The sequence below is a fragment of the Trichomycterus rosablanca genome, chromosome 17, assembly GCF_030014385.1.
Source record: "Trichomycterus rosablanca isolate fTriRos1 chromosome 17, fTriRos1.hap1, whole genome shotgun sequence".
Classification (NCBI taxonomy): Eukaryota; Metazoa; Chordata; class Actinopteri; order Siluriformes; family Trichomycteridae; genus Trichomycterus; species Trichomycterus rosablanca.
In genome coordinates this window covers 30,492,406-30,519,968 of record NC_086004.1, presented here as the reverse complement: position 1 = coordinate 30,519,968, position 27,563 = coordinate 30,492,406, and the positions used below count along the sequence as shown (strand labels likewise).

General features: G+C 48.1%; 2 protein-coding genes across 3 annotated transcripts; one reads left to right on the top strand and one right to left on the bottom strand.

The window, feature by feature from the left end:
• Nucleotides 1-304: 304 nt before the first annotated feature.
• Nucleotides 305-9,759, bottom strand: mthfs (5,10-methenyltetrahydrofolate synthetase (5-formyltetrahydrofolate cyclo-ligase)). Its single transcript, XM_063012386.1, has 3 exons — nucleotides 9,507-9,759; nucleotides 6,616-6,880; nucleotides 305-698 (listed from the first exon to the last, which is right to left on the bottom strand). Exons 1-3 carry the CDS (start codon nucleotides 9,615-9,617, stop codon nucleotides 475-477), a joined length of 600 nt encoding a protein of 199 aa, XP_062868456.1. The 5' UTR covers nucleotides 9,618-9,759; the 3' UTR covers nucleotides 305-474.
• Nucleotides 9,760-11,245: 1,486 nt separating this feature from the next.
• Nucleotides 11,246-26,241, top strand: zfand6 (zinc finger, AN1-type domain 6). 2 transcript variants are annotated; one of them, XM_063012384.1, is made up of 7 exons: nucleotides 11,246-11,443; nucleotides 13,647-13,804; nucleotides 14,652-14,736; nucleotides 16,083-16,171; nucleotides 16,746-16,838; nucleotides 17,404-17,508; nucleotides 25,946-26,241. In XM_063012384.1, the coding sequence occupies exons 2-7, from the start codon at nucleotides 13,654-13,656 to the stop codon at nucleotides 26,092-26,094; spliced, it is 672 nt and encodes a 223-aa protein (XP_062868454.1). In that variant the 5' UTR covers nucleotides 11,246-11,443; nucleotides 13,647-13,653; the 3' UTR covers nucleotides 26,095-26,241. The 2 variants fall into 2 exon arrangements, with proteins under 2 accessions (XP_062868454.1, XP_062868455.1); XM_063012385.1 differs by lacking the exon at nucleotides 11,246-11,443 and adding an exon at nucleotides 11,937-12,032.
• The last annotated feature ends 1,322 nt before the right edge of the window (nucleotides 26,242-27,563 follow it).

Genomic DNA, 27,563 nt, shown 5'->3' with positions numbered 1-27,563 from the left:
TGTGGATGTTCTGAACTGGTGGAACTTCAGCGTATCTAACCAATCTGCTGGTTTTGACTGGCTGAGACGCCGCTGGTGATCAGAAGCCGATGCTTCAGAAAAGTGCCCAGCGTTTGAGAACTGCTGAAGATAAACCCAACATCTCTGCACCTACTGTAAAGCATGGTGACGGTAGTATTTTTTAATGCTGTTGCTGCCATGGCAACCATTTAGCAACACCCTGGGAACTATCTGCAAGACCGTGCTTTCACTGGATCCTTGATCATGTCTGACCATCCAGACACAGTAGTTCAACACAAAAGAGTCACACAACAGTAACTTTATTCTGGTCATGGTCAAGGTGGGTACAAAGCTTAAACAAACAAGCCGAATTCTACACGAACGGTGACAAGAGCCGAGGATCAAACCTGAGATACCGGAGCTGTCGACCTTATAAATGATTTTATATATATTATATATCAGACAGACTCCAGCTCAGTTCTCCTCATACAGAACTTCATCAATGAGAACGTCTCCATCGTCCACGGGAACCTGATCACACAGCTGCTGTTTGAAGGCCAGAGCGATGGTGTAGGGTTTCCCTTTAGGATGGTTGCTACAGCGCTTCAGGTACGAGTCGTAGAATCCTTTACCTCGTCCCAAACGATTCCCGTTCCTATCGAACCCCAGACCAGGCATCAGGATCAGGTCTAAACCACCTGCATGAGAAGAGAAAAGAGAGATGTCTAATTCTGGAATCCATCCATCTGTTCATCCATCATCCATCATCCATCATCCATCCATCATCCACCCATCATCCATCATCCATCCATCATCCATCATCCATCCATCATCCATCCATCATCCACCCATCATCCATCCATCCATCCATCATCCATCCATCATCCACCCATCATCCATCATCCATCCATCCATCCATCCATCATCCATCCATCATCCATCCATCATCCATCAATCATCCATCCATCATCCATCCATCATCCACCCATCATCCATCATCCATCCATCATCCACCCATCATCCACCCATCATCCATCCATCCATCATCCATCCATCATCCACCCATCATCCATCCATCCATCATCCATCATCCATCCATCATCCACCCATCATCCACCCATCATCCATCCATCCATCATCCATCCATCATCCATCCATCATCCACCCATCATCCACCCATCATCCATCCATCATCCATCCATCCATCATCCACCCATCATCCACCATCCATCCATCCATCATCCATCCATCATCCACCCATCATCCATCCATCATCCATCCATCATCCACCCATCATCCACCATCCATCCATCCATCATCCATCCATCCATCAATCATCCATCCATCATCCACCCATCATCCATCCATCATCCATCCATCCATCATCCATCCATCCATCCATCATCCATCCATCATCCATCCATCATCCACCCATCATCCATCCATCCATCATCCATCATCCACCCATCATCCATCCATCCATCATCCATCCATCCATCCATCATCCATCCATCCATCATCCATCCATCATCCACCCATCATCCATCCATCCATCATCCATCCATCATCCATCCATCATCCATCATCCATCCATCATCCACCCATCATCCATCCATCCATCATCCTTCCATCCATCCATCCATCCATCCACCATCCATCTATCATCTATCATCCACCCATCATCCATCATCCACCCATAATCCATCCATCCACCATCCATCATCCATCCATCCATCATCCACCCATTCCCATGAGTCTAAGAGCTCACAAAAAAAGTCGTCTAGAGGAAACCTGTCAGTTTCTGTATGTACAAGATGAGCCATTTAATCCCAACATCTCTGCACCTACTGTGAAGCATGGTGGTGGTAGTATTTTCTGATGACACCTTGGGAACTATCAGTGATATCATAGCTAACATCTTGTAAAACCATAGTAGCAAGTATCTGTGTTTCTATAGAAACCAGTTCACAACAGCCTAGAAACAACCTGGAATACTGTAGCAACCACCTAGCTAACCAAAGCTAACACACGCCCCCTCCCAAACGTGCGCAGCTCCGACCGCTTCTTTTCACCTGCACCAGATACAGAGATCCGTATCGCGCATGGAGAGTCATGCACTGATCAATCAGCCAGCAGAGGGCGTAAGTGCAGCAGTTGTGGGGGAACGTGTGTTACCCAGAAGAACACTCCCTCCATCAGACCAGCAGAGCGTTGTCCTACAGGACCAGAAAATACCGTATTTTAGTTTTGACTTCTGCATCAGACCCCGTCCTCACAGTCAGTAACCGTTTCTGCAGCCTGACGGTGAGAAATGCGACGCCGCGTGATTCAGCTTGTACTTAGACGGACTCGGCGGTCCGCATCAGACACCCGTCCGGTTCATAAATATGATTCAGGACTTCAAAGCAACACGACCTTATCAAATATTAATAAACAGGAGAACATTAGAACGCCCGAGCCGTAACGACCAGCAGCTAATTCCTGCGCACACACACACACACACACACACACACACGTCCAACTTCCATTTACCACTCAGACACACTGACTGGGGGGGTACACACTTCACCCCTCACCCCAGACCCCCCCCCCCCCCCACACACACACACACACGTCCAACTTCCATTTACCACTCAGACACACTGACCGGGGGGGTACACACTTCACCCCACACACACACACTGATGAGCCAAAACATTAGAACCACCCCCTTCCTCCTTCTATTAGACGTCGGGCTGATGGAGGTTCCTCACAGTTCACATGCTGACCTGAGGGACTTTGATCAGGACCAGATCGTCAGCATTGGGGTGGTCCATGGTGGGCGAGTCCCCACCCACAGCGGTCCGAGGAGGGACGAGCCAGAGGATCAGACTGCAGATGAGTTTAATCCTGGTGATGAGCTGAACACACAGAGCATCAAACCCTTCTGTACCAGTCTGAGTCCCCATGCATCTCCTGTCCACCAGCGAAAACAGCAATGAGGGGAACGAGTCCAGGTTTCTTTCCAGCAGGACTTGCTGAGAACATCCCGGTACCAGTCATGTCTCGGGTGGGTGGTCCTAATGTTTTGGCTCATCAGGTGTATGGGCATGAGCAGCTAGTGGATGCCAGACAGAAACCTCGGTCCAAGGGGTTCGATCCTCACCTTCATTTACCATCATGGAGGTTCACTCCCTCCTTAAAAAATATGCAGAAGGTGGATTAGGTGGTCTGCTCAAAACTGCCCATGATGGAGCGGCGCCCAGTCCAGGATGTATTTCTGCCCTGGTCCTGATTTCCTGCAGGTATTCCATTACATCTGTCCCAAACACAAATGAAGATGAGATGCAGTGTGTTACCCAGATCACTCCTGTAGATCATTCCAGCAGTGACGTCGTTCTCAATAACGCTCGACCTCCAGTGTCCTATTGATCCAGCAGTTCAATACACCAGTCCACCACCGCCACCACCACCACCACCACGGAATCTCAGCAGTGTGACCAGCCTGACTGGGCAGTCAAACGCAACCAGGGTCTGAAGGACGGGAGGGTGGAACTGGAACATCAACTGAGGCTTTCACACCCTACAAATGCTCTTTTGAACTAGTGAATGGGCACAAATTCCCACAGACATATTTACATACGCCCTTTAATGACGTTTTTTTAAATGGGACGTCTGACAAGCTCATGGTCAGGTGACTTGAGTTCTTGTAGCTTCATGTTTGGACTCATCGTCTTGTTGGAACGTCCGAATTTAGCTTCTTGGTCGTGTCCCAATACTGCTCCAGATGCTCCAGTAGTGTAGATAGAGAAGCAGCTCCATATCATGATGCTCCCACCACCATACTTCACTGTAGGTTGGTGTTTTGGGATCACACACATACGTTACTCTTCGTTCTCCGAAGGTTCCGTTTCTGTTCCGTCTGGACGTCGTTCTGATTGTTTGAAACGCTGGTGCGCTAGTGTTACCCGCTGCAGCGTCTCTGTGCCTCTTTATTAGCGGAGGAGTCCCGCTGTCATGCTGCGGGGACGATGGGATGGCAGATGCAGACTGAAGCCACAGTAGGAGGAACCGGCGGGACGCTGATCGGGTGTCGGTGTGGATAATATTTCAGACGCGGTGGGCGGTGATTGGCGCAGCACCAGCGCTGAGCGGCGCAGCACGAGGAAGGAAGCAGCGACGCCAAGCTGAGCCGCTCACGGTGGGTACCGAATCTGAAACCTGAAGCATCTTTAACAGCGGGTTGTGGGAGCTGGTGAGTCCTACAGGTACAACCTGAACTTATTCACCCGGCTCACACTGCAGAAGGGATCCGAACCTGCGACCCACGGATTACGCGGAGCCTGAGACTCGGCGGCACCACCCACACTTCTCCTGTACGTCGTGCCACCTGTGAGACTGCGGCGCGGGTACGAATGTACGCGTTCTGTACAGAACAGTTCCGTGTTGCAACAGCGACTCCTACTGGCTGGTCGGGTTGCTGGGACGAGTGGTGGAGGAACACAGAAAGTAAAGCACGTTCCTCCTGTCGGCCCCACGGCTTCACGCACGTCCGAGGAGGGGCAGCAGGGGGCGCCTGAGTGCACGTGAGGGTTCTGATAACGTACACGTCAATTATGAGAGCACGACCGAATATTAATATGAGCGTTAAGTTTGGGCAGCACAGCAAGTTCTGCATCCACGTGAACGTTTATTTTGCTGATTAATGAGCAGCTTCTTTGTGTACGTGTGATGAGTGCTGACAGGCCCGTCCATCTCAGCCTGTTTTAATACCCGACTCGCTCTCATTACTGGGACGTGGCAGGACGGCGGCGGCGGCTCTGAATAGGTAATTACGCTTCTCTGTACGGTGCAGCGGCTCCGCTCATTTACAGCCGCGCTATGAATGACCCACACACACACACCCACACACACACACACACACACACTCTCATACACACACACACACACACTCACACACACACTCTCACACACACACACCCACACACACACACACACACTCTCATACACACACACACACACTCACTCAGCAATAGGCTGTTAATGCAGAGCTAAATTGGCTTTGTCAACGCACCATCAACCATCACAAAAACAGAGTCCTTATAGGAACAGACAGTATTGCACCGACACACACACACACACACACACACAAACAATCCAAAAGTATGTGTCCACACCTACGAACAACCTGCTGTGTAGCAAAAACAAATTCTGGACACCCTTGGACATATTTAATTCCCTTTCATACGTGTTTATAGCTGAAAATAAATCCAAACGTTTCCCATAAATGTTTTAATATCGGGCGGCACGGTGGGTAGCACTGTCGCCTCACAGCAAGAAGGTCCTGGGTTCGATCCCCAGGCGGGGCGGGGTGGTCCGGGTCCTTTCTGTTCAGAGTTTGCATGTTCTCCCCGTGTCTGCGTGGGTTTCCTACGGGAGCTCCGGTTTCCTCCCACAGTACAAAAACATGCAGTCAGGTTAATTGGAGAGACTGAATTGCCCTATAGGTGAATGTGTGTGTGTGTGTGTGTGTGTGTGTGTGCGTGCCCTGCGATGGACTGGCGCCCCGTCCAGGGTGTTACTGTGTGCCTTGCGCCCATTGAAAAGCTGGGATAGGCTTCAGCACCCCCCAACAACCCTGATTGGATAAGCGGTTAAGAAAGCGAGTGAGTGTTTTAACATTTAAGTTTGTTCTCAGGGCGGCACGTTGGCACGGTGGGTAGCGCTGTCGCCTCACTGCTAGAAGGTCCTGGGTTCGATTCTTTGATTCTTTCCTGTGTGTGGAGTTTGCATGTTCTCCCTGTGTACGTGTGGGTTTCCTCCGGGTGCTCCGGTTTCCTCCCACAATCCAAAGACGTGCAGTCGAGATAACAAAGTGTGTGTGTGTGTGTCAGTGTGTGCCCTGTGATGGACCGGCGACCTGTCCGGGGTGTGTCCTGCATTTCACCCAATGATTCAGACCCACCGTGACCCTGACCAGCAGTAAAACAGACCACGCATGTATGAATGAATGAAGTTTGTTCTGTTAAGGGGCAGTAGAAGCTTTGTGGTTGGAGCTTTGGGCGATCAATTGAAAGGTTGAGAGTTCGAATCCCAGCTCTGTCCTGCAGCCACTGTTGGGCCCTTCAGCAAGGCCTCTCAGCTGACCCTGCACCCTGACCCCAGCTTCCGAACAAGGTCACTTCATCCAACCCTGAGTGGTCCATAAGCCTGGTTAGATGCCTTCCAGATGTGCTGGAACTCACTGTTATACTACAGCGCCATCTAGTGGTGAGATGGCAAATACAAAATCATACATAAACCAGCCTCTGATCCTGGAACACCTCGTCCCCTAAACTGAAGGACTGTTTTCTGATATAGTAGGATAACCTGGTTTAGATGTTGACCCATAATTGCTGTTGTGGTGCCCGGTCGTACCCATAAAAAAACCCTCTTTTTTATTCCAAGCATAAAAAAGCCACATGTGTGATTCTACGTCTTTAATTTACTGGTTTGGTCTTTCTGAGACACATCAGCTGCCCTTGGTTGGTAATTCTGGGCATCACTGATTTAAGGCACCGGCTCACGCCCTGCGTGGTGCACGTTATAGGGAGTAATGAGCCGTTTCGGATGCCCCTCCGTCCCCGGGTTTTATACCTGAGGCGAGAGCTTCCTCCCGCTGCGCATCATCATGGGCGGGTTGCCGGATGTTCCAGCCGGTGACGGGCAGCGAGTTCACGTCCTCCACGCTGTGCAGTCTCAGCATGTCCATGTGGTTGCTGTTGCTCTGGTAGCGGGGGATGAAGCACACCTTGCCGCTGGTGAGCGCGTGCTGAAGGATGGCGTCGGTGCACACTTCGTCCTGCATGCTCAGAAATAATGCCACGCGCCCGCTGCTCTGGTACCTGGGATGTTCAAAGAGCTGCAGAGACACAAAAGAGACGAGAGAGGAAATTCATTCAGGTTTTTAATTTCTACACTGATGATTTAAAAAGGTCACGATTTTAGATGTTATTAATAAATGTTATAGAAATATAATCAACAGTGGGTGGTGTGAAGCCCATCAGTCACAGTACAAGAGGCGTGGCCTCTATAGCACAAGTCTGACTGAAGGAGGCGTGGCTTCTATAACAAGTCTGGGTAAAGGGGTGTGGCCTCTATAACAATTCTAAGTGAAGGAGGCGTGGCTTCTATAATGTAAGACTGAGTGAAGTAGGCGTGACCTCTAACAAGTCTGACTAAAGGAGGCCACGAGTGAAGGAGGCGTGGCCTCTATAGCATAAATCTGAGTGAAGGAGGCGTGGCCTCTATAGCATAAATCTGAGTGAAGGAGGCGTGGCCTCTATAGCATAAATCTGAGTGAAGGAGGCGTGGCCTCTATAACAAGTCTGAGTGAAGGAGGCGTGGCTTCTATAACATAAGTCTGAGTGAGGGAGGTGTGGCCTCTATAACAAGTCTGACTGAAGGAGGCGTGGCTTCTATAACATAAATCTGAGTGAAGGAGGCGTGGCCTCTATAGCATAAATCTGAGTGAAGGAGGCGTGGCTTCTATAACATAAATCTGAGTGAAGGAGGCGTGGCCTCTATAACACAAGTCTGAGTGAAGGAGGCGTGGCCTCTATAGCATAAATCTGAGTGAAGGAGGCGTGGCCTCTATAACAAGTCTGAGTGAAGGAGGCGTGGCTTCTATAACATAAGTCTGAGTGAGGGAGGTGTGGCCTCTATAACAAGTCTGACTGAAGGAGGCGTGGCTTCTATAACATAAATCTGAGTGAAGGAGGCGTGGCCTCTATAGCATAAATCTGAGTGAAGGAGGCGTGGCTTCTATAACATAAATCTGAGTGAAGGAGGCGTGGCCTCTATAACACAAGTCTGAGTGAAGGAGGCGTGTCCTCTATAACATATATCTGAATGAAGGAGGCGTGGCCTCTATAATAAGTCTAAGTGAAGGAGGCGTGGCCTCTATAACAAGTCTGAGTGAAGGAGGCGTGGCCTCTATAACATAAGTCTGAGTGAAGGAGGCGTGGCCTCTATAATAAGTCTAAGTGAAGGAGGCGTGGCCTCTATAACAAGTCTGAGTGAAGGAGGCGTGGCCTCTATAACAAGTCTGAGTGAAGGAGGCGTGGCTTCTATAACATAAGTCTGAGTGAAGGAGGCGTGGCCTCTATAACAAGTCTGACTGAAGGAGGCGTGGTCTCTATAACACAAGTCTGAGTGAAGGAGGCGTGGCCTCAATAACACAAGTCTGAGTGAAGGAGGCGTGGCCTCTATAACACAAGTCTGAGTGAAGGAGGTGTGGCCTCTATAGCATAAATCTGAGTGAAGGAGGCGTGGCCTCTATAACAAGTCTGAGTGAAGGAGGCGTGGCTTCTATAACATAAGTCTGAGTGAGGGAGGTGTGGCCTCTATAACAAGTCTGACTGAAGGAGGCGTGGTCTCTATAACACAAGTCTGAGTGAAGGAGGCGTGGCCTCTATAACATATATCTGACTGAAGGAGGCGTGGTCTCTATAACACAAGTCTGAGTGAAGGAGGCGTGGCCTCTATAACACAAGTCTGAGTGAAGGAGGCGTGGCCTCAATAACACAAGTCTGAGTGAAGGAGGCGTGGCCTCTATAACACAAGTCTGAGTGAAGGAGGTGTGGCCTCTATAGCATAAATCTGAGTGAAGGAGGCGTGGCCTCTATAACAAGTCTGAGTGAAGGAGGCGTGGCTTCTATAACATAAGTCTGAGTGAGGGAGGTGTGGCCTCTATAACAAGTCTGACTGAAGGAGGCGTGGTCTCTATAACACAAGTCTGAGTGAAGGAGGCGTGGCCTCTATAACATATATCTGACTGAAGGAGGCGTGGTCTCTATAACACAAGTCTGAGTGAAGGAGGCGTGGCCTCTATAACACAAGTCTGAGTGAAGGAGGCGTGGCCTCAATAACACAAGTCTGAGTGAAGGAGGCGTGGCCTCTATAACACAAGTCTGAGTGAAGGAGGCGTGGCCTCTATAACAAGTCTGAGTGAAGGAGGCGTGGCTTCTATAACATAAGTCTGAGTGAAGGAGGCGTGGCCTCTATAATAAGTCTAAGTGAAGGAGGCGTGGCCTCTATAACAAGTCTGAGTGAAGGAGGTGTGGCCTCTATATCAAGTCTGACTGAAGGAGGCGTGGTCTCTATAACACAAGTCTGAGTGAAGGAGGCGTGGCCTCAATAACACAAGTCTGAGTGAAGGAGGCGTGGCCTCAATAACTAGTCTGAGTGAAGGAGGCGTGGCCTCTATAGCACAAGTCTGTGCTGAGCCATACAAATGCTATAATCTTTAGACTGATTCGGCACAAGTTCCCACAGACATATTTCCCAGTCTAGTGCGTCACTCTATTTTAATACTTATGGTACATTTATATTGTGCAAAAGTTTGTACACCCCTGATGATTTCCATGTATATACAGTAATTCTATATGTGATTCTGAAGTGTATGGACGCTCTACCTGCTCTGTCTGCGCATGCATGAAAGCACGTGACTGCGGTGCACTGCCCCTGATCGAGCGAGCTTCAGTTACCTTGAGTGAAAGCTCCTGAGACTGGCGCTGCTTCTCCTCCTCACTCAGTACAGCAAGTCGCTTCTTTATTTCTCTCCTCAGAGCTTGTTTGGCTGCTCGCACTGCTGCCATAGCGCTGATCCACAGATCCGCAAATCCACCCGCTGGCAGGATCCTCCAAACACCGAACACAGCGCTGCAGCGTCACAAACACAAGCAGTTCCACACGGTACATCCACACAGATGGTTTATCATTAACTGACCTGTCTGGTCCCAGTACACCACACTGATCTCTGGACTCACACGTGTCCTGTACAGAGAACAAACTCGTATGGACTACATTACCCAGAAGGCACTGCACACCGCATAGTACTTCCTGGGTTGAGGAACCAATCAGATCGCAGTGTTGACTTCGTGTTTGTTTTTATTGTTTTTTGGATTTAAATCAGGTGTTCGAGTGTAGCTGATTCAGAGTCCAGGACTGACTGATTAAACAGGTAGAATCAGGTGTGCTTGAGCTTGGTATGACATTTTACACCAACATCAGCACTTTGTAGATGAGATCGGGCTCAAATTCCCACAGTCATATCAGACATAATTCAAAGTCTAGTGTGAAGCCTTCTCAGGAGAGAGGTCATATTTTACTACTATTTGTTTTGACGTTCAATTACTTTTGGTACATTTAGATTGTGAGAAGGTGTGTACACCCCCTGGTCAATTCGATATACACTGATCAGCCATAACATTAAAACCACCTCCTGTCCATCTTATCAGCTCCACTTACCATATAGAAGCACTTTGTAGTTCTACAATTACTGACTGTAGTCCATCTGTTTATCTACATGCTTTGTTACCCCCTTTCACCCTGTTCTTCAATGGTCAGGACCCCCACAGGACCCCCACAGAGCAGGTATTATTTAGGTGGTGGATGATTCTCAGCACTGCAGTGACACTGACATGGTGGTGGTGTGTTAGTGTGTGTTGTGCTGGTACGAGTGGATCAGACACAGCAGCGCTGCTGGAGTTTTTCAACACCGTGTCCACTCACTGTCCACTATTAGACACTCCTACCTAGTCGGTCCACCTTGTAGATGTAAAGTCAGAGACGATCGCTCATCTATTGCTGCTGTTTGAGTCGCTCATCTTCTAGACCTTCATCAGTGGTCACAGGACGCTGCCCACGGGGCGCTGTCGGCTGGATATTTTTGGTTGGTGGACGATTCTCAGTCCAGCAGTGACGGTGAGGTGTTTAAAAACTCCAGCAGCGCTGCTGTATCTGATCCACTCATACCAGCACAACACACACTAACACACCACCACCATGTCAGTGTCACTGCAGTGCTAAGAATGATCCACCACCTAAATAAGACCTGCTCTGTGGGGGTCCTGACCATTGAAGAACAGGGTGAAAGGGGGGTAACAAAGCATGCAGAGAAACAGACGGACTACAGTCAGTAATTGTAGAACTACAAAGTGCTTCTATATGGTAAGTGGAGCAGTGAGTGTAGAAACCAGGAGGTGGTTTTAATGTTATGACTGATCGGTGTATATAGTAATTATATATATGATTCTGAAGTATATGGACGCACTACGAAGCAAGCTGTACACTCCTGCTATATTCATGCTTTAAATAACCATCTACAAGCTTCTGATTGGTTCCTAATCGCAGTAACAGGTGGTTTTATGATCGATACTCGGTGAGATGTCATTTTTTGTTTGCTGAGAGTTGTGACGTCACTAGATGACGACAGTGGGGGATGGAGTGACGAAAATAAACACAAGCTTCTGTTTCTGGGTGGGAGGCGAGAAGAGCCGAATCAGCTCCGATTATTACACCAAAAACACTCCTTATTCCTTTTATTTCAGTAGAAATGTGTCCGCCTGTGACTCCGAGTCTTTAATTGTGACCGGTCGGTGCAGGAAGAGTAAAAGTTAATCCGAAGTAGAGGAGCTCTGAGGTAAGGTGGCACTAACAGCAAACTAGCCGCTATGCTAAGCTAACCAAGTTTTCGGTTAAATGTCAGCACACAGAAGCGAACATTTTGACCTCAGAAAAGCCTTTAATTAAGGTTCGGATTCATTTAAATGCTGGTAGTTTGAGTATCAGTTGACATCTTGCTTTAAACTAAGGAACAAAAACTGGGATGGGGCTAAATAAGTGTTAGCGCGTTAGCCGGTTCGGTTGTCAAGGCTTCGTTCTAAAGATGCATACTAACTGCACTACCGCACTAAACAGTATGGAAGAGTGCACAGCCTATTAGAGTCCATACTACCCTCACATACTGCCTAGTATACATCTAATACATGCGAATACACCGTAGACCTGTTCCCAGCTGCTGCTTTCACCAGATTGGGAAAGTTTTGGGGGATTATTATCATCAATATAGGACCAAAAGTATGTAGACACCGGGCTGATAGCTTGTTCGGACACTTCATTCCAAAACCATGGGTGTTAAAGTGGATTAATTGCAGCTCTAACAGGCTACGCTCCTTTCGGTTGGAAGGATTTTCTACAAGAAGAAGTGTGTCTGGAAGAGCGTTTGTGAGGTATGACAACAAAGCGACCTACAGTATACAGTCTGAGCAATTGAGGGGCCTTAGTCAAGGGCCCAACAGCGGCAACCTGGCAATGGTGGGGTTTGAACCAGCGACCTTCTGCTTACAAGTCCAGTACCTTAACCGCTAGGCTGCACCTGCCATTGAAGCAGTTTGATAGAATCAGTCATTATTAGGGGTGTCTACGTACTTTTGGCTGTGTCGTGTATGTGGACGACCCTATATAGCGCCTTGATGATTCGGAGAGTTTCCTGGCATCCGGATTCACTGTCATACTGCTATGTAGTGAAGGAGACTCCATAGTCCAGTGGTGTGTGCTTTATACCACTTAATTCGATTCTTCTGCCGGTGTGGCTGCTCGTAATTGACTTTCTGTACTCAGCATTGAGCGTCACAGCCTGTGTGGCTTCATGGCTGAGCGAGTGTATTTATGAAGTAAATGTATTTCTCGGTGGTACTGCGGTTGGTGAGCGAGACCCCCGGCTCTCGGTCTGTGGTCTGAAAGGTCCACGTGTTGCTCCGTAATCCGTCCGCCTCCAGACCCGGCTCTGATGAGCGTGTTAAGCCGTGTACCCAATCCTCCTGCCAGGCTTTCCGTAACCCCGTCACAAGGCTGCCCATGTGAGAGAGTGGGAATCATGGGAGTGATCATGGGAGTGTTGTGTAGAACCGGCGTCGGGTGGAGTCGGTGAGGATCTCCGCGGTGGGGGTCTGTTTGTTGTTTGAGGGATCGTGTCGTTGACCGGTGGTGACTGCAGTTCGGTTAGAACATTAACCAGGACGAGCTGATAAGAGCAGGTTCTAGGTTGTGGGGGTTCAGGTCGGCTGCAGGCTGGTTTGACCTTGTTATGCGAGGTTTGTTCCACGGTAAACCATAATGAGGGTGTTGTGTGCACAGAGCTGATAACAGGTCTGACCCTGGTGGTGCAGAAGAGTTACTATCGGATCGGTTAGTGCAGCGGTAAAACACACTAGCCCTCCAGTGCTGACATCTCAGCATTTAGCAGACGCTTTTATCCACAGCGACTTATCTGAGCGCATGAGGGTCGAGAGCCTTGCTCTGCTCAGGGGCCCAACAGTGACAACTTGCCGCTTGTGGGGCTTGAACTAGTCAAGTACCGTAACCGCTGCGCTACCACTGCCACCAGTTTACATTTTTGGCATTTAGCGGATGCTTTTATCCAAAGCGACTCACAGCACTGTGACCGTATACTGTCTAAGCAATTGAGGGTTAAGGGCCTCGCTCAAAGACCCACAGTGGTGGGGCTGGAACCAGCAACCTTTGAAATACTAGTCCAGTACCTTAACCACTAGGCCACAACTGTCCTCTGCTACTAAGATGGGATTCCTCATAACTGCTGCAGTTACGACCTCTGGTGGCTGATCGATGGCGCTGCACAGAGACGGGGGATAATATAGATCTGTGTGTGACTCTCCGTGCGCGATACGGATCTCCGTATGAACCCCGCCCCCTTCAAAATAAGAAGATTTTGTCCTACCAAGCTGATTTCCGACCTGTTCATGTTGGGTCGGAGATATTCAGGTACAGTTTGAGCGCAGTTATTAATATTTTGCTGTTTGTTTGTCTTTCTTTCTGTCCTACAGGAGCAACATGGCTCAGGAGACCAAACAGACCCAGGCGCCCCTGCTCTGCCCCACGGGCTGCGGTTTCTATGGAAACCCGCGCACCAACGGCATGTGTTCCATCTGCTATAAAGACTCCCTGCAGAGGCAGAACGCCAGCGGCAGGGTCACGGAGTCAGGTGAGACGTGGGCACCGCTGCGTCACGCGTTCGGAGTGTGTCTGTGGGAATCCACTCGACCGCTGCCATAACAGACACACACGGCTCTGTCACCACCGAGGAGTCGACACGAGCGGTGGAAGAACACAGAGAGAGTAGTGTGCTGCTCCGTACACGCGGAGGCTCTCTGTGTACGACTGTGCCAGCCTGCAGCCCTTCTCAGGGCAGAGAGACATTGGGTATATCTAAATATAATCATACAAACCTGGTGACCCGCCCTGCTCCCCACTACCCACCTGATCAGCTCCTCAGTAGAGAGGATTCTAATCAGACCTGGAGCTCATCATCAGATTATTTAGACGCTCTACTTAGTCACTGCAGTTTTAGCTTACTAAGCTAACACAGTTAGCATCAGGACTTTTAAACCGACACTAGCACGCAGGCTAACGTCTCCCTCCGTGTCCCGAAAACACTTAAACTCTCCCTGACGCCCCAATTTATAAATAAACCCACACTCGTATAATCACACCTTTATACTGATTACACATCAACCAGAATTTATCTACATGTGAAAGGAACTCTGTTGGTTGCTCCGCATCGATCCGTCCGCCATGTTTGTAGTTCTTTGTGAGGAAAGTCGTGCCGCACTGAATGCTGGGATGGATCTTCGGCGCTGAGGAGGCGTCGGACGCTCCCTCGTCATTCGGTCAGATCATCACTCAGGATTAAGAACCTCAGTAGGAGCATTTTAAGGGAGCTGAGGATTTAGACACGCCCTCTTCTCGGGAGTGTAGGATGATGGGAAATGCTCTCTTATTTCTCTTATTTATTTAGTAAATGATCCTGATCGTATGTAACATTTCCGCAGTGTCACCGAGCCCGAGCGGTTTGGAGAAGTCTCCGTCCTCTCCGTCCTCCACAATCACGCCGTCCTCATCACCGCAACACAACAGGTACGTCTCACTCCGAATAAACACAGCCGCGTGGAACCGCGTCCTGTTATTCACATTCAGTTCAAATGTGTTTTCCAAGGGTAAAATCTAGAGACGCACGAGTACCGATACTGGTGTCGGGTATCAGCCCGATACCGCGCTCACTAACTCGTACTCGTACTCGCAAACGAGGCTCCGATACTAAACATCGATACCGTGAGCCTAGTGCACGTCGCTGCGTTATACCCGGTTCACACTACACGATCTTTGCCCTGATTTTCGCTCGGCGGCCGGTCGGCGCTAGATTTGTCGGCTCGGGAGCGACTCGGTGTTCGCTCGGCGATCGCAACTCGGCTCTCGATCGCTAAGTGTGAACCATCCGACGACTCGAGTTTTCTAGCACGTCAGATATCTGATCTGAGATGTGCGACTGCGAATGAGTGACATGTGGAACAGCCAATGAGAACGCAGGATACGGTGTGAGGGGAAACGCAGGAGAGGAGTGTAAACAGGTGGGACGGGGGGTAATATAGTTTATATCAGAATACATCAGCACACACACACATGTGTTACAGTATTTCTGACCTGATCGTTCTCTACAAAACATAACAACAAAACAGCGACACTGCAAAAATATTTATTAACCTCCAACTCACTACAGAACGATCCATGCTGCTAGTGTTGCCAGATCCACTCAGATTCATTTATTTTTCCTCCTTGATTTCATCACGTCAGCGCACAAACACTTTGATCTCTCGCTACTTGTTGACGTGCATTTTTGGACGCGGTGTCATTAAACTTCTCGTCACTTCTCACGTGTGTTTTTGTTTAAAAATAAAACGGTATTCTAAATAGGTATCGATTACATGTACTCGTACTCGTACTCGGTTGGGAAAAAATGGTATCGATGCGTCCCTAGTAAAAACACGCGCTAGCGCACCAGAGCTGGGATCCCCAATACATCGTATCGAGTCTCAGCTCTGCCATCCGTTTGGCCTGTTGTTCATATAGGGGTGGGATTAAGCCGGATCGGGTCTCATCGTAGCTGATGCGACTGCGACCTCGGCTGGCTGATCGATGGCGCCTGCACAGGGGCGGGGAAGGAGTGCGTTGATCAGGGTGTGTCTCTCCGTACACAGTGCTGATTCGCACATATGCACTCGCCTAGTGTGGGTGACAAAATGCATACGGCTGCTGCCCGCGTGTCGGAGGGGGCGTGGGTTAGCTTCGTGAGTTAGTGAGAGGAAGCGTGACGCAGTCGGGCAATAATATAAAATAATATATAAATATATGTGTGTGTGTGTGTGTGTGTGTGTGTGTGTGTGTGTGTGTGTGTGTGTGTGTGTGTGTGTGTGTGTGTGTTTCAGCACTCAGAGTCTCGTGACTTCAGCGGACGTCTCACAAACAGAGCAGGAACCAGGAACCTCAGCGCAGCAGGAACAGACAGACAGCGCAGGTACAAAACAGACAGACGATAGTTCAGCTGGAAGTGGCTTTAGTTATACTCACTAAGATCAGGAACCATTTCAGGAACCAAGGAACATGTTTCAGGAACTCTGAAATGTCCTGCATCTGCTGCACGGTCAGTGCATTTGTGCACACTAGAACCTGGACAGGCGGGGCTGCACAGCTGCTGTCCTACAACTCTGCACAGTCAGGATAGTTCCTGTAGCGCAGCAGGAACTCAGAGCAGGAACTCTCTACCCATCAAGAACTGTTTGTTCCCTCTTTAGTTCCCTCTAGGACACTTCAGGGATCTATAATTCACCAAAACGCTCTTTTGAGTTCAGTTCTAATGCCAGTCACTGTACAGTACAGCATATTTCCATAAGTATGTGGACACCTGGGTATGAGCTCCCGGTTGGAAAACACAGCAATAACAGCCTCCACTCTTTGTACCACATCTGTGGGGAGTTTGATCAGGTCATTTGCTTCTCTTGGTGCACGTATTAGAGGAAAATCCTTTTGTTTCTGTGTGTGTGTGTGTGTGTGTGTGTGTGTGTGTGTGTGTGTGTGTGTGTTTATGAAAGGAACGTCCTGTAGTGCAGCGGTAGCCAGCGTTCAGAGCGCTAGCACGGGAAAGAGGAAGCTAGACGAGATCCTTCAGCTAGATGGAGAAAGTGGTGAGTGTAGCCAAGCAGAGCTAACACCTCGTATTCTGCAGTCAGTATGAGGACGCAGGTCTGTCTGTCAGAAGGTCCTCCAGGTTCCACAGACGCACCATCATCATCATCATCATCGTCAATAATAATAAAGCTTCATGATATAATCAGGAGCACCCGCTTCCACTCCACTGTGTATATTCATACGTTGTTTATTTACAGTTGCATTAAATGATTGTTGACCCTGATGATGCTCATGTTCTCTGGTTCTGCTGGTTGGGATGCACATTTGACCAATTTCCTATAACCCATAAGAATATAAAACACACCACTGTGCTCCACATCAGCACATCATGCTTTATTACATAGAAAACAACCAAACATGGTGAAGGCGGCACCACAGACACCGACCGGCTTCATACCGACACAGATCATAAATCAGCAGTGTGTATCAACCCTCCACGTAGCTCCGCTCCCAGATCACATCAGGTCTCGGCTACGATCCCTCACCATCCTGTTTGGTGGATTATGGGTAAATGTGTTCGGGGTTCCAGGTTAAAACGTTTCTCATACCGATTGTCCTCAGTTTCAGGCTCAGACGCGCCGCTGCAACCCCCCAGCACAGAGTCGGACGAATCCAAACCCAGAAAGAACCGCTGCTTCACCTGCCGCAAGAAAGTGGGTCTTACAGGTACGTTTATAGTAGCTATTCAGCCAAAACATTAGAACCAGCCACCAAAATGTGGGTTTTAATGCCTATTCTGTAACTCTGGTACGGGTGAGGGATCTATTAGATGTGGATCTGATGGTGAGGGATCTATTAGATGTGGATCTGATGGTGTGTGAGGGTGAGGGATCTATTAGATGTGGATCTGATGGTGTGTGTGAGGGTGAGGGATCTATTAGATGTGGATCTGATGGTGTGTGAGGATGAGGGATCTATTAGATGTGGATCTGATGGTGTGTGAGGGTGAGGGATCTATTAGATGTGGATCTGATGGTGAGGGTGAGGGATCTATTAGATGTGGATCTGATGGTGTGTGAGGGTGAGGGATCTATTAGATGTGGATCTGATGGTGTGTGAGGGTGAGGGATCTATTAGATGTGGATCTGATGGTGTGTGTGAGGGTGAGGGATCTATTAGATGTGGATCTGACGGTACATGTGAGGGATCTATTAGATGTGGATCTGATGGTGCGTGTGAGGGTGAGGGATCTATTAGATGTTGATCTGATGGTGCGTGTGAGGGATCTATTAGATGTGGATCTGATGGTGCGTGTGAGGGTGAGGGATCTATTAGATGTGGATCTGATGGTGTGTGTGAGGGTGAGGGATCTATTAGATGTGGATCTGATGGTGTGTGTGAGGGTGAGGGATCTATTAGATGTGGATCTGACGGTACATGTGAGGGATCTATTAGATGTGGATCTGATGGTGCGTGTGAGGGTGAGGGATCTATTAGATGTTGATCTGATGGTGCGTGTGAGGGATCTATTAGATGTGGATCTGATGGTGCGTGTGAGGGTGAGGGATCTATTAGATGTGGATCTGATGGTGTGTGTGAGGGTGAGGGATCTATTAGATGTGGATCTGATGGTGCGTGTGAGGGATCTATTAGATGTGGATCTGATGGTGTGTGTGAGGGTGAGGGATCTATTAGATGTGGATCTGATGGTGCGTGTGAGGGTGAGGGATCTATTAGATGTGGATCTGATGGTGCGTGTGAGGGTGAGGGATCTATTAGATGTGGATCTGATGGTGTGTGTGAGGGTGAGGGATCTATTAGATGTGGATCTGATGGTGTGTGAGGGTGAGGGATCTATAAGATGTGGATCTGATGGTGTGTGAGGGTGAGGGATCTATTAGATGTGGATCTGATGGTGTGTGAGGGTGAGGGATCTATTAGATGTGGATCTGATGGTGTGTGTGAGGGTGAGGGATCTATTAGATGTGGATCTGACGGTACATGTGAGGGATCTATTAGATGTGGATCTGATGGTGCGTGTGAGGGTGAGGGATCTATTAGATGTTGATCTGATGGTGCGTGTGAGGGATCTATTAGATGTGGATCTGATGGTGCGTGTGAGGGTGAGGGATCTATTAGATGTGGATCTGATGGTGTGTGTGAGGGTGAGGGATCTATTAGATGTGGATCTGATGGTGCGTGTGAGGGATCTATTAGATGTGGATCTGATGGTGTGTGTGAGGGTGAGGGATCTATTAGATGTGGATCTGATGGTGCGTGTGAGGGTGAGGGATCTATTAGATGTGGATCTGATGGTGCGTGTGAGGGTGAGGGATCTATTAGATGTGGATCTGATGGTGTGTGTGAGGGTGAGGGATCTATTAGATGTGGATCTGATGGTGTGTGAGGGTGAGGGATCTATAAGATGTGGATCTGATGGTGTGTGTGAGGGTGAGGGATCTATTAGATGTGGATCTGATGGTGTGTGTGTGAGGGTGAGGGATCTATTAGATGTGGATCTGATGGTGTGTGTGAGGGATCTATTAGATGTGGATCTGATGGTGTGTGAGGGTGAGGGATCTATTAGATGTGGATCTGATGGTGTGTGAGGGTGAGGGATCTATAAGATGTGGATCTGATGGTGTGTGTGAGGGTGAGGGATCTATTAGATGTGGATCTGATGGTGTGTGTGAGGGTGAGGGATCTATTAGATGTGGATCTGATGGTACGTGTGAGGGTGAGGGATCTATTAGATGTGGATCTGATGGTGTGTGTGAGGGATCTATTAGATGTGGATCTGATGGTGCGTGTGCGGGATCTATTAGATGTGGATCTGATGGTGCGTGTGCGGGATCTATTAGATGTGGATCTGATGGTGTGTGTGAGGGTGAGGGATCTATTAGATGTGGATCTGATGGTGTGTGTGAGGGTGAGGGATCTATAAGATGTGAATCTGATGGTGCGTGTGAGGGATCTATTAGATGTGGATCTGATGGTGTGTGTGAGGGATCTATTAGATGTGGATCTGATGGTGAGGGTGAGGGATCTATTAGATGTTGATCTTATGGTGTGTGTGAGGGTGAGGGATCTATTAGATGTGGATCTGATGGTGTGTGTGAGGGTGAGGGATCTATTATATGTGGATCTGATGGTGTGTGTGAGGGATCTATTAGATGTGGATCTGATGGTGCGTGTGAGGGTGAGGGATCTATTAGATGTGGATCTGATGGTGTGTGAGGGTGAGGGATCTATTAGATGTGGATCTGATGGTGTGTGAGGGTGAGGGATCTATTAGATGTGGATCTGATGGTGTGTGTGAGGGTGAGGGATCTATTATATGTGGATCTGATGGTGTGTGTGAGGGATCTATTAGATGTGGATCTGATGGTGTGTGTGAGGGTGAGGGATCTATTAGATGTGGATCTGATGGTGTGTGTGAGGGTGAGGGATCTATTAGATGTGGATCTGATGGTGCGTGTGAGGGTGAGGGATCTATTAGATGTGGATCTGATGGTGCGTGTGAGGGTGAGGGATCTATTAGATGTGGATCTGATGGTGCGTGTGAGGGTGAAGGATCTATTAGATGTGGATCTGATGGTGTGTGTGAGGGATCTATTAGATGTGGATCTGATGGTGCGTGTGAGGGTGAGGGATCTATTAGATGTGGATCTGATGGTGCATGTGAGGGTGAGGGATCTATTAGATGTGGATCTGATGGTGTGTGTGAGGGTGAGGGATCTATTAGATGTGGATCTGATGGTGCGTGTGAGGGTGAGGGATCTATTAAATGTGGATCTGATGGTGTGTGTGAGGGTGAGGGATCTATTAGATGTGGATCTGATGGTGTGTGTGAGGGATCTATTAGATGTGGATCTGATGGTGTGTGTGAGGGTGAGGGATCTATTAGATGTGGATCTGATGGTGTGTGTGAGGGATCTATTAGATGTGGATCTGATGGTGCGTGTGCGGGATCTATTAGATGTGGATCTGATGGTGTGTGTGAGGGTGAGGGATCTATTAGATGTGGATCTGATGGTGTGTGTGAGGGTGAGGGATCTATAAGATGTGGATCTGATGGTGCGTGTGAGGGATCTATTAGATGTGGATCTGATGGTGTGTGTGAGGGATCTATTAGATGTGGATCTGATGGTGAGGGTGAGGGATCTATTAGATGTTGATCTGATGGTGTGTGTGAGGGTGAGGGATCTATTAGATGTGGATCTGATGGTGAGGGTGAGGGATCTATTAGATGTGGATCTGATGGTGAGGGTGAGGGTGAGGGATCTATTAGATGTGGATCTGATGGTGTGTGAGGGTGAGGGATCTATTAGATGTGGATCTGATGGTGCATGTGAGGGTGAGGGATCTATTAGATGTGGATCTGATGGTGCGTGTGAGGGATCTATTAGATGTGGATCTGATGGTGAGTGTGAGGGTGAGGGATCTATTAGATGTGGATCTGATGGTGAGGGATCTATTAGATGTGGATCTGACGGTACATGTGAGGGTGAGGGATCTATTAGATGTGGATCTGACGGTACATGTGAGGGTGAGGGATCTATTAGATGTGGATCTGACGGTACATGTGAGGGTGAGGGATCTATTAGATGTGGATCTGACGGTACATGTGAGGGTGAGGGATCTATTAGATGTGGATCTGACGGTACATGTGAGGGTGAGGGATCTATTAGATGTGGATCTGACGGTACATGTGAGGGTGAGGGATCTATTAGATGTGGATCTGACGGTACATGTGAGGGTGAGGGATCTATTAGATGTGGATCTGAGGGTGAGGGATCTATTATATGTGGATCTGACGGTACATGTGAGGGTGAGGGATGTATTAGATGTGGATCTGATGGTGAGGGATCTATTATATGTGGATCTGACGGTACATGTGAGGGTGAGGGATCTATTAGATGTGGATCTGACGGTACATGTGAGGGTGAGGGATCTATTAGATGTGGATCTGATGGTGCATGTGAGGGTGAGGGATCTATTAGATGTGGATCTGATGGTACATGTGAGGGTGAGGGATCTATTAGATGTGGATCTGACGGTACATGTGAGGGTGAGGGATCTATTAGATGTGGATCTGATGGTGAGGGATCTATTATATGTGGATCTGACGGTACATGTGAGGGTGAGGGATCTATTAGATGTGGATCTGACGGTACATGTGAGGGTGAGGGATCTATTAGATGTGGATCTGATGGTGAGGGATCTATTATATGTGGATCTGACGGTACATGTGAGGGTGAGGGATCTATTAGATGTGGATCTGACGGTACATGTGAGGGTGAGGGATCTATTAGATGTGGATCTGATGGTGAAGGATCTATTATATGTGGATCTGACGGTACATGTGAGGGTGAGGGATCTATTAGATGTGGATCTGATGGTGAGGGATCTATTATATGTGGATCTGACGGTACATGTGAGGGTGAGGGATCTATTAGATGTGGATCTGACGGTACATGTGAGGGTGAGGGATCTATTAGATGTGGATCTGATGGTGAGGGATCTATTATATGTGGATCTGACGGTACATGTGAGGGTGAGGGATGTATTAGATGTGGATCTGACGGTACATGTGAGGGTGAGGGATCTATTAGATGTGGATCTGACGGTACATGTGAGGGTGAGGGATCTATTAGATGTGGATCTGACGGTACATGTGAGGGTGAGGGATCTATTAGATGTGGATCTGATGGTACATGTGAGGGTGAGGGATCTATTAGATGTGGATCTGAGGGTGAGGGATGTATTATATGTGGATCTGACGGTACATGTGATGGTGAGGGATCTATTAGATGTGGATCTGACGGTACATGTGAGGGTGAGGGATCTATTAGATGTGGATCTGATGGTACATGTGAGGGTGAGGGATCTATTAGATGTGGATCTGAGGGTGAGGGATGTATTATATGTGGATCTGACGGTACATCTGATGGTGAGGGATCTATTAGATGTGGATCTGACGGTACATGTGAGGGTGAGGGATGTATTAGATGTGGATCTGACGGTACATCTGATGGTGAGGGATCTATTAGATGTGGATCTGACGGTACATGTGAGGGTGAGGGATCTATTAGATGTGGATCTGATGGTACATGTGAGGGTGAGGGATCTATTAGATGTGGATCTGACGGTACATGTGAGGGTGAGGGATCTATTAGATGTGGATCTGATGGTGAGGGATCTATTATATGTGGATCTGACGGTACATGTGAGGGTGAGGGATCTATTAGATGTGGATCTGACGGTACATGTGAGGGTGAGGGATCTATTAGATGTGGATCTGATGGTGAGGGATCTATTATATGTGGATCTGACGGTACATGTGAGGGTGAGGGATCTATTAGATGTGGATCTGACGGTACATGTGAGGGTGAGGGATCTATTAGATGTGGATCTGATGGTGAAGGATCTATTATATGTGGATCTGACGGTACATGTGAGGGTGAGGGATCTATTAGATGTGGATCTGATGGTGAGGGATCTATTATATGTGGATCTGACGGTACATGTGAGGGTGAGGGATCTATTAGATGTGGATCTGACGGTACATGTGAGGGTGAGGGATCTATTAGATGTGGATCTGATGGTGAGGGATCTATTATATGTGGATCTGACGGTACATGTGAGGGTGAGGGATGTATTAGATGTGGATCTGACGGTACATGTGAGGGTGAGGGATCTATTAGATGTGGATCTGACGGTACATGTGAGGGTGAGGGATCTATTAGATGTGGATCTGACGGTACATGTGAGGGTGAGGGATCTATTAGATGTGGATCTGATGGTACATGTGAGGGTGAGGGATCTATTAGATGTGGATCTGAGGGTGAGGGATGTATTATATGTGGATCTGACGGTACATGTGATGGTGAGGGATCTATTAGATGTGGATCTGACGGTACATGTGAGGGTGAGGGATCTATTAGATGTGGATCTGATGGTACATGTGAGGGTGAGGGATCTATTAGATGTGGATCTGAGGGTGAGGGATGTATTATATGTGGATCTGACGGTACATCTGATGGTGAGGGATCTATTAGATGTGGATCTGACGGTACATGTGAGGGTGAGGGATGTATTAGATGTGGATCTGATGGTGAGGGATCTATTAGATGTGGATCTGACGGTACATGTGAGGGTGAGGGATCTATTAGATGTGGATCTGACGGTACATGTGAGGGTGAGGGATCTATTAGATGTGGATCTGAGGGTGAGGGATGTATTATATGTGGATCTGACGGTACATCTGATGGTGAGGGATCTATTAGATGTGGATCTGACGGTACATGTGAGGGTGAGGGATGTATTAGATGTGGATCTGATGGTGAGGGATCTATTAGATGTGGATCTGACGGTACATGTGAGGGTGAGGGATCTATTAGATGTGGATCTGACGGTACATGTGAGGGTGAGGGATCTATTAGATGTGGATCTGACGGTACATGTGAGGGTGAGGGATCTATTAGATGTGGATCTGACGGTACGTGTGAGGGTGAGGGATCTATTAGATGTGGATCTGAGGGTGAGGGATGTATTATATGTGGATCTGACGGTACATGTGAGGGTGAGGGATGTATTATATGTGGATCTGACGGTACATCTGATGGTGAGGGATCTATTAGATGTGGATCTGACGGTACATGTGAGGGTGAGGGATGTATTAGATGTGGATCTGATGGTGAGGGATCTATTAGATGTGGATCTGACGGTACATGTGAGGGATCTATTAGATGTGGATCTGACGGTACATGTGAGGGTGAGGGATCTATTAGATGTGGATCTGATGGTGCATGTGAGGGTGAGGGATCTATTAGATGTGGATCTGATGGTGCGTGTGAGGGATCTATTAGATGTGGATCTGATGGTGAGTGTGAGGGTGAGGGATCTATTATATGTGGATCTGATGGTGAGGGATCTATTAGATGTGGATCTGATGGTACATGTGAGGGTGAGGGATCTATTAGATGTGGATCTGACGGTACATGTGAGGGTGAGGGATCTATTAGATGTGGATCTGACGGTACATGTGAGGGTGAGGGATCTATTAGATGTGGATCTGACGGTACATGTGAGGGTGAGGGATCTATTAGATGTGGATCTGACGGTACACGTGAGGGTGAGGGATCTATTAGATGTGGATCTGACGGTACATGTGAGGGTGAGGGATCTATTAGATGTGGATCTGACGGTACATGTGAGGGTGAGGGATCTATTAGATGTGGATCTGACGGTACATGTGAGGGTGAGGGATCTATTAGATGTGGATCTGACGGTACATGTGAGGGTGAGGGATCTATTAGATGTGGATCTGACGGTACATGTGAGGGTGAGGGATCTATTAGATGTGGATCTGACGGTACATGTGAGGGTGAGGGATCTATTAGATGTGGATCTGACGGTACATGTGAGGGTGAGGGATCTATTAGATGTGGATCTGACGGTACATGTGAGGGTGAGGGATCTATTAGATGTGGATCTGACGGTACATGTGAGGGTGAGGGATCTATTAGATGTGGATCTGACGGTACATGTGAGGGTGAGGGATGTATTAGATGTGGATCTGACGGTACATGTGAGGGTGAGGGATCTATTAGATGTGGATCTGACGGTACATGTGAGGGTGAGGGATCTATTAGATGTGGATCTGACGGTACATGTGAGGGTGAGGGATGTATTAGATGTGGATCTGACGGTACATGTGAGGGTGAGGGATCTATTAGATGTGGATCTGACGGTACATGTGAGGGTGAGGGATCTATTAGATGTGGATCTGACGGTACATGTGAGGGTGAGGGATCTATTAGATGTGGATCTGACGGTACATGTGAGGGTGAGGGATGTATTAGATGTGGATCTGACGGTACATGTGAGGGTGAGGGATCTATTAGATGTGGATCTGATGGTGAGGGATGTATTAGATGTGGATCTGACGGTACATGTGAGGGTGAGGGATCTATTAGATGTGGATCTGATGGTGAGGGATGTATTAGATGTGGATCTGACGGTACATGTGAGGGTGAGGGATCTATTAGATGTGGATCTGATGGTGAGGGATGTATTAGATGTGGATCTGACGGTACATGTGAGGGTGAGGGATGTATTAGATGGTGACGATGTTTATTTCCATGTCGGTGTGTTTCAGGTTTTGACTGCCGCTGTGGGAACTTGTTCTGCGGCGCGCACCGATACTCGGACGTTCACAGCTGCAGCTTCGACTACAAGGCCGACGCCGCCGAGAGGATCAGGAAAGAAAACCCGGTCGTCATGGGTGAAAAGGTCCCAAAGATCTGAGCGCCGGCTCACGGACGAACCCGATCCCTTTACTCCGTTTATCCCCTGCACCGCGGTACCCCTGGAACTCTAAACCACAGAACCAGCACAGACCTCCGAATCACGTGTGCCACGCCCGAACGCTTTATTACAGAGCTCCTGATTCTCCGTTTCTCCTCCTGAGTTCATTTATTACTATTGTTTATGAGTGAACACTGACAGAAGTTTAGATTTATACAGCTCTATTATATTTCATTTAGCGACTAACGGGGTTCTGAGGGGGCGACCCGAGCTCCGGGGCCGGGGGCCCAAGGGCCGGGGACGTTCTCACGATCGCACGTCAAACCAGCAATATTTCCTCAGTTCTAAGCTCAGCCAGAAGGTTCCAGAAGTTCTGGTTTGGACGTGTTCAGTGCCTGGGTTAATAATTCAGGAAGGTTTGAAGCGACCTGTTTAGCATCGTGCAAACTGCACCTTCAGAGGCACCGCGTTCTTTTACTGCTTTATTAAACGAGTGTATTTATGTATTTATAAAACAGAAACGCCACTACACACATCTCTTTAACATGGACGCGATCGGGAATCACTTTTATTTTATTATTATTATTATTGTCATTATGGTTTGGGATCATCACACAGCAGCAGGTTCAGGTCAGAACTCAAGGAGGGCAACACAACTCCAAAGAGCTGAAGATGGAATATGGTTTTGGAACACGATCTCCAACAAGCACTGGGTTTGAATCAGGCCTCTAATCACTTATAAGTTTGGTATGTTCTTCCTGTGCCCGTGGATTGATTGGTTGATCTAAATTGCCCCTCGGTATGAGAGAATGAATGGCTGATGTACAGGCACCCTGTTTAGGGTGTGTTCCTACCTCACGTTTCTGGCCGGCCGCCGGACCCACCTCAACCCTGATCAGGAAGAATAAACGTTATCAGCCGGTTGGTAAAGATGTAAACATGCAGTCTGCACGAGGCTAAACCGGTAGTTACAAACTGTCATTTTTGGTTGAATGTTGCTTTAAAAGGTGTCATTAGTTCCATCCGAGTTTTATTATCGATATTATAGAAAGGTTCGAGTGTGTGTGTGTGTGTGTGTGTGTGTGTGTGTGTGTGTGTGTATGTGTGTGTGTGTGTGTGTGTTAATTGCGTGTGTTAATTGCATTTAATCAGTTACTGTTTAGTTCTGAACGCTTGTGATTAATCTCGTAGTTCAACAATGTGAAAGAATCAGAATGCGAGCGCAGATCTCACTGCTCTTATTTTATTATTATTAATATTCTTTCATTCGTTTTACTTTCTAAATAAAATAAATCATTTCACAGAATGTTAAAAAAACGAATTAAAACTTCTATTAACTAAAAGCTTCCAATCCAACTACTGATTAATGAGTTGCAATTCAGATTTACACTGTTAGTAAAGTTTACACCTCAGCAGAGCCGTTCTGCAGAAGCTTTTATCCAAAACCACTCACAGTCATGACTGAATAC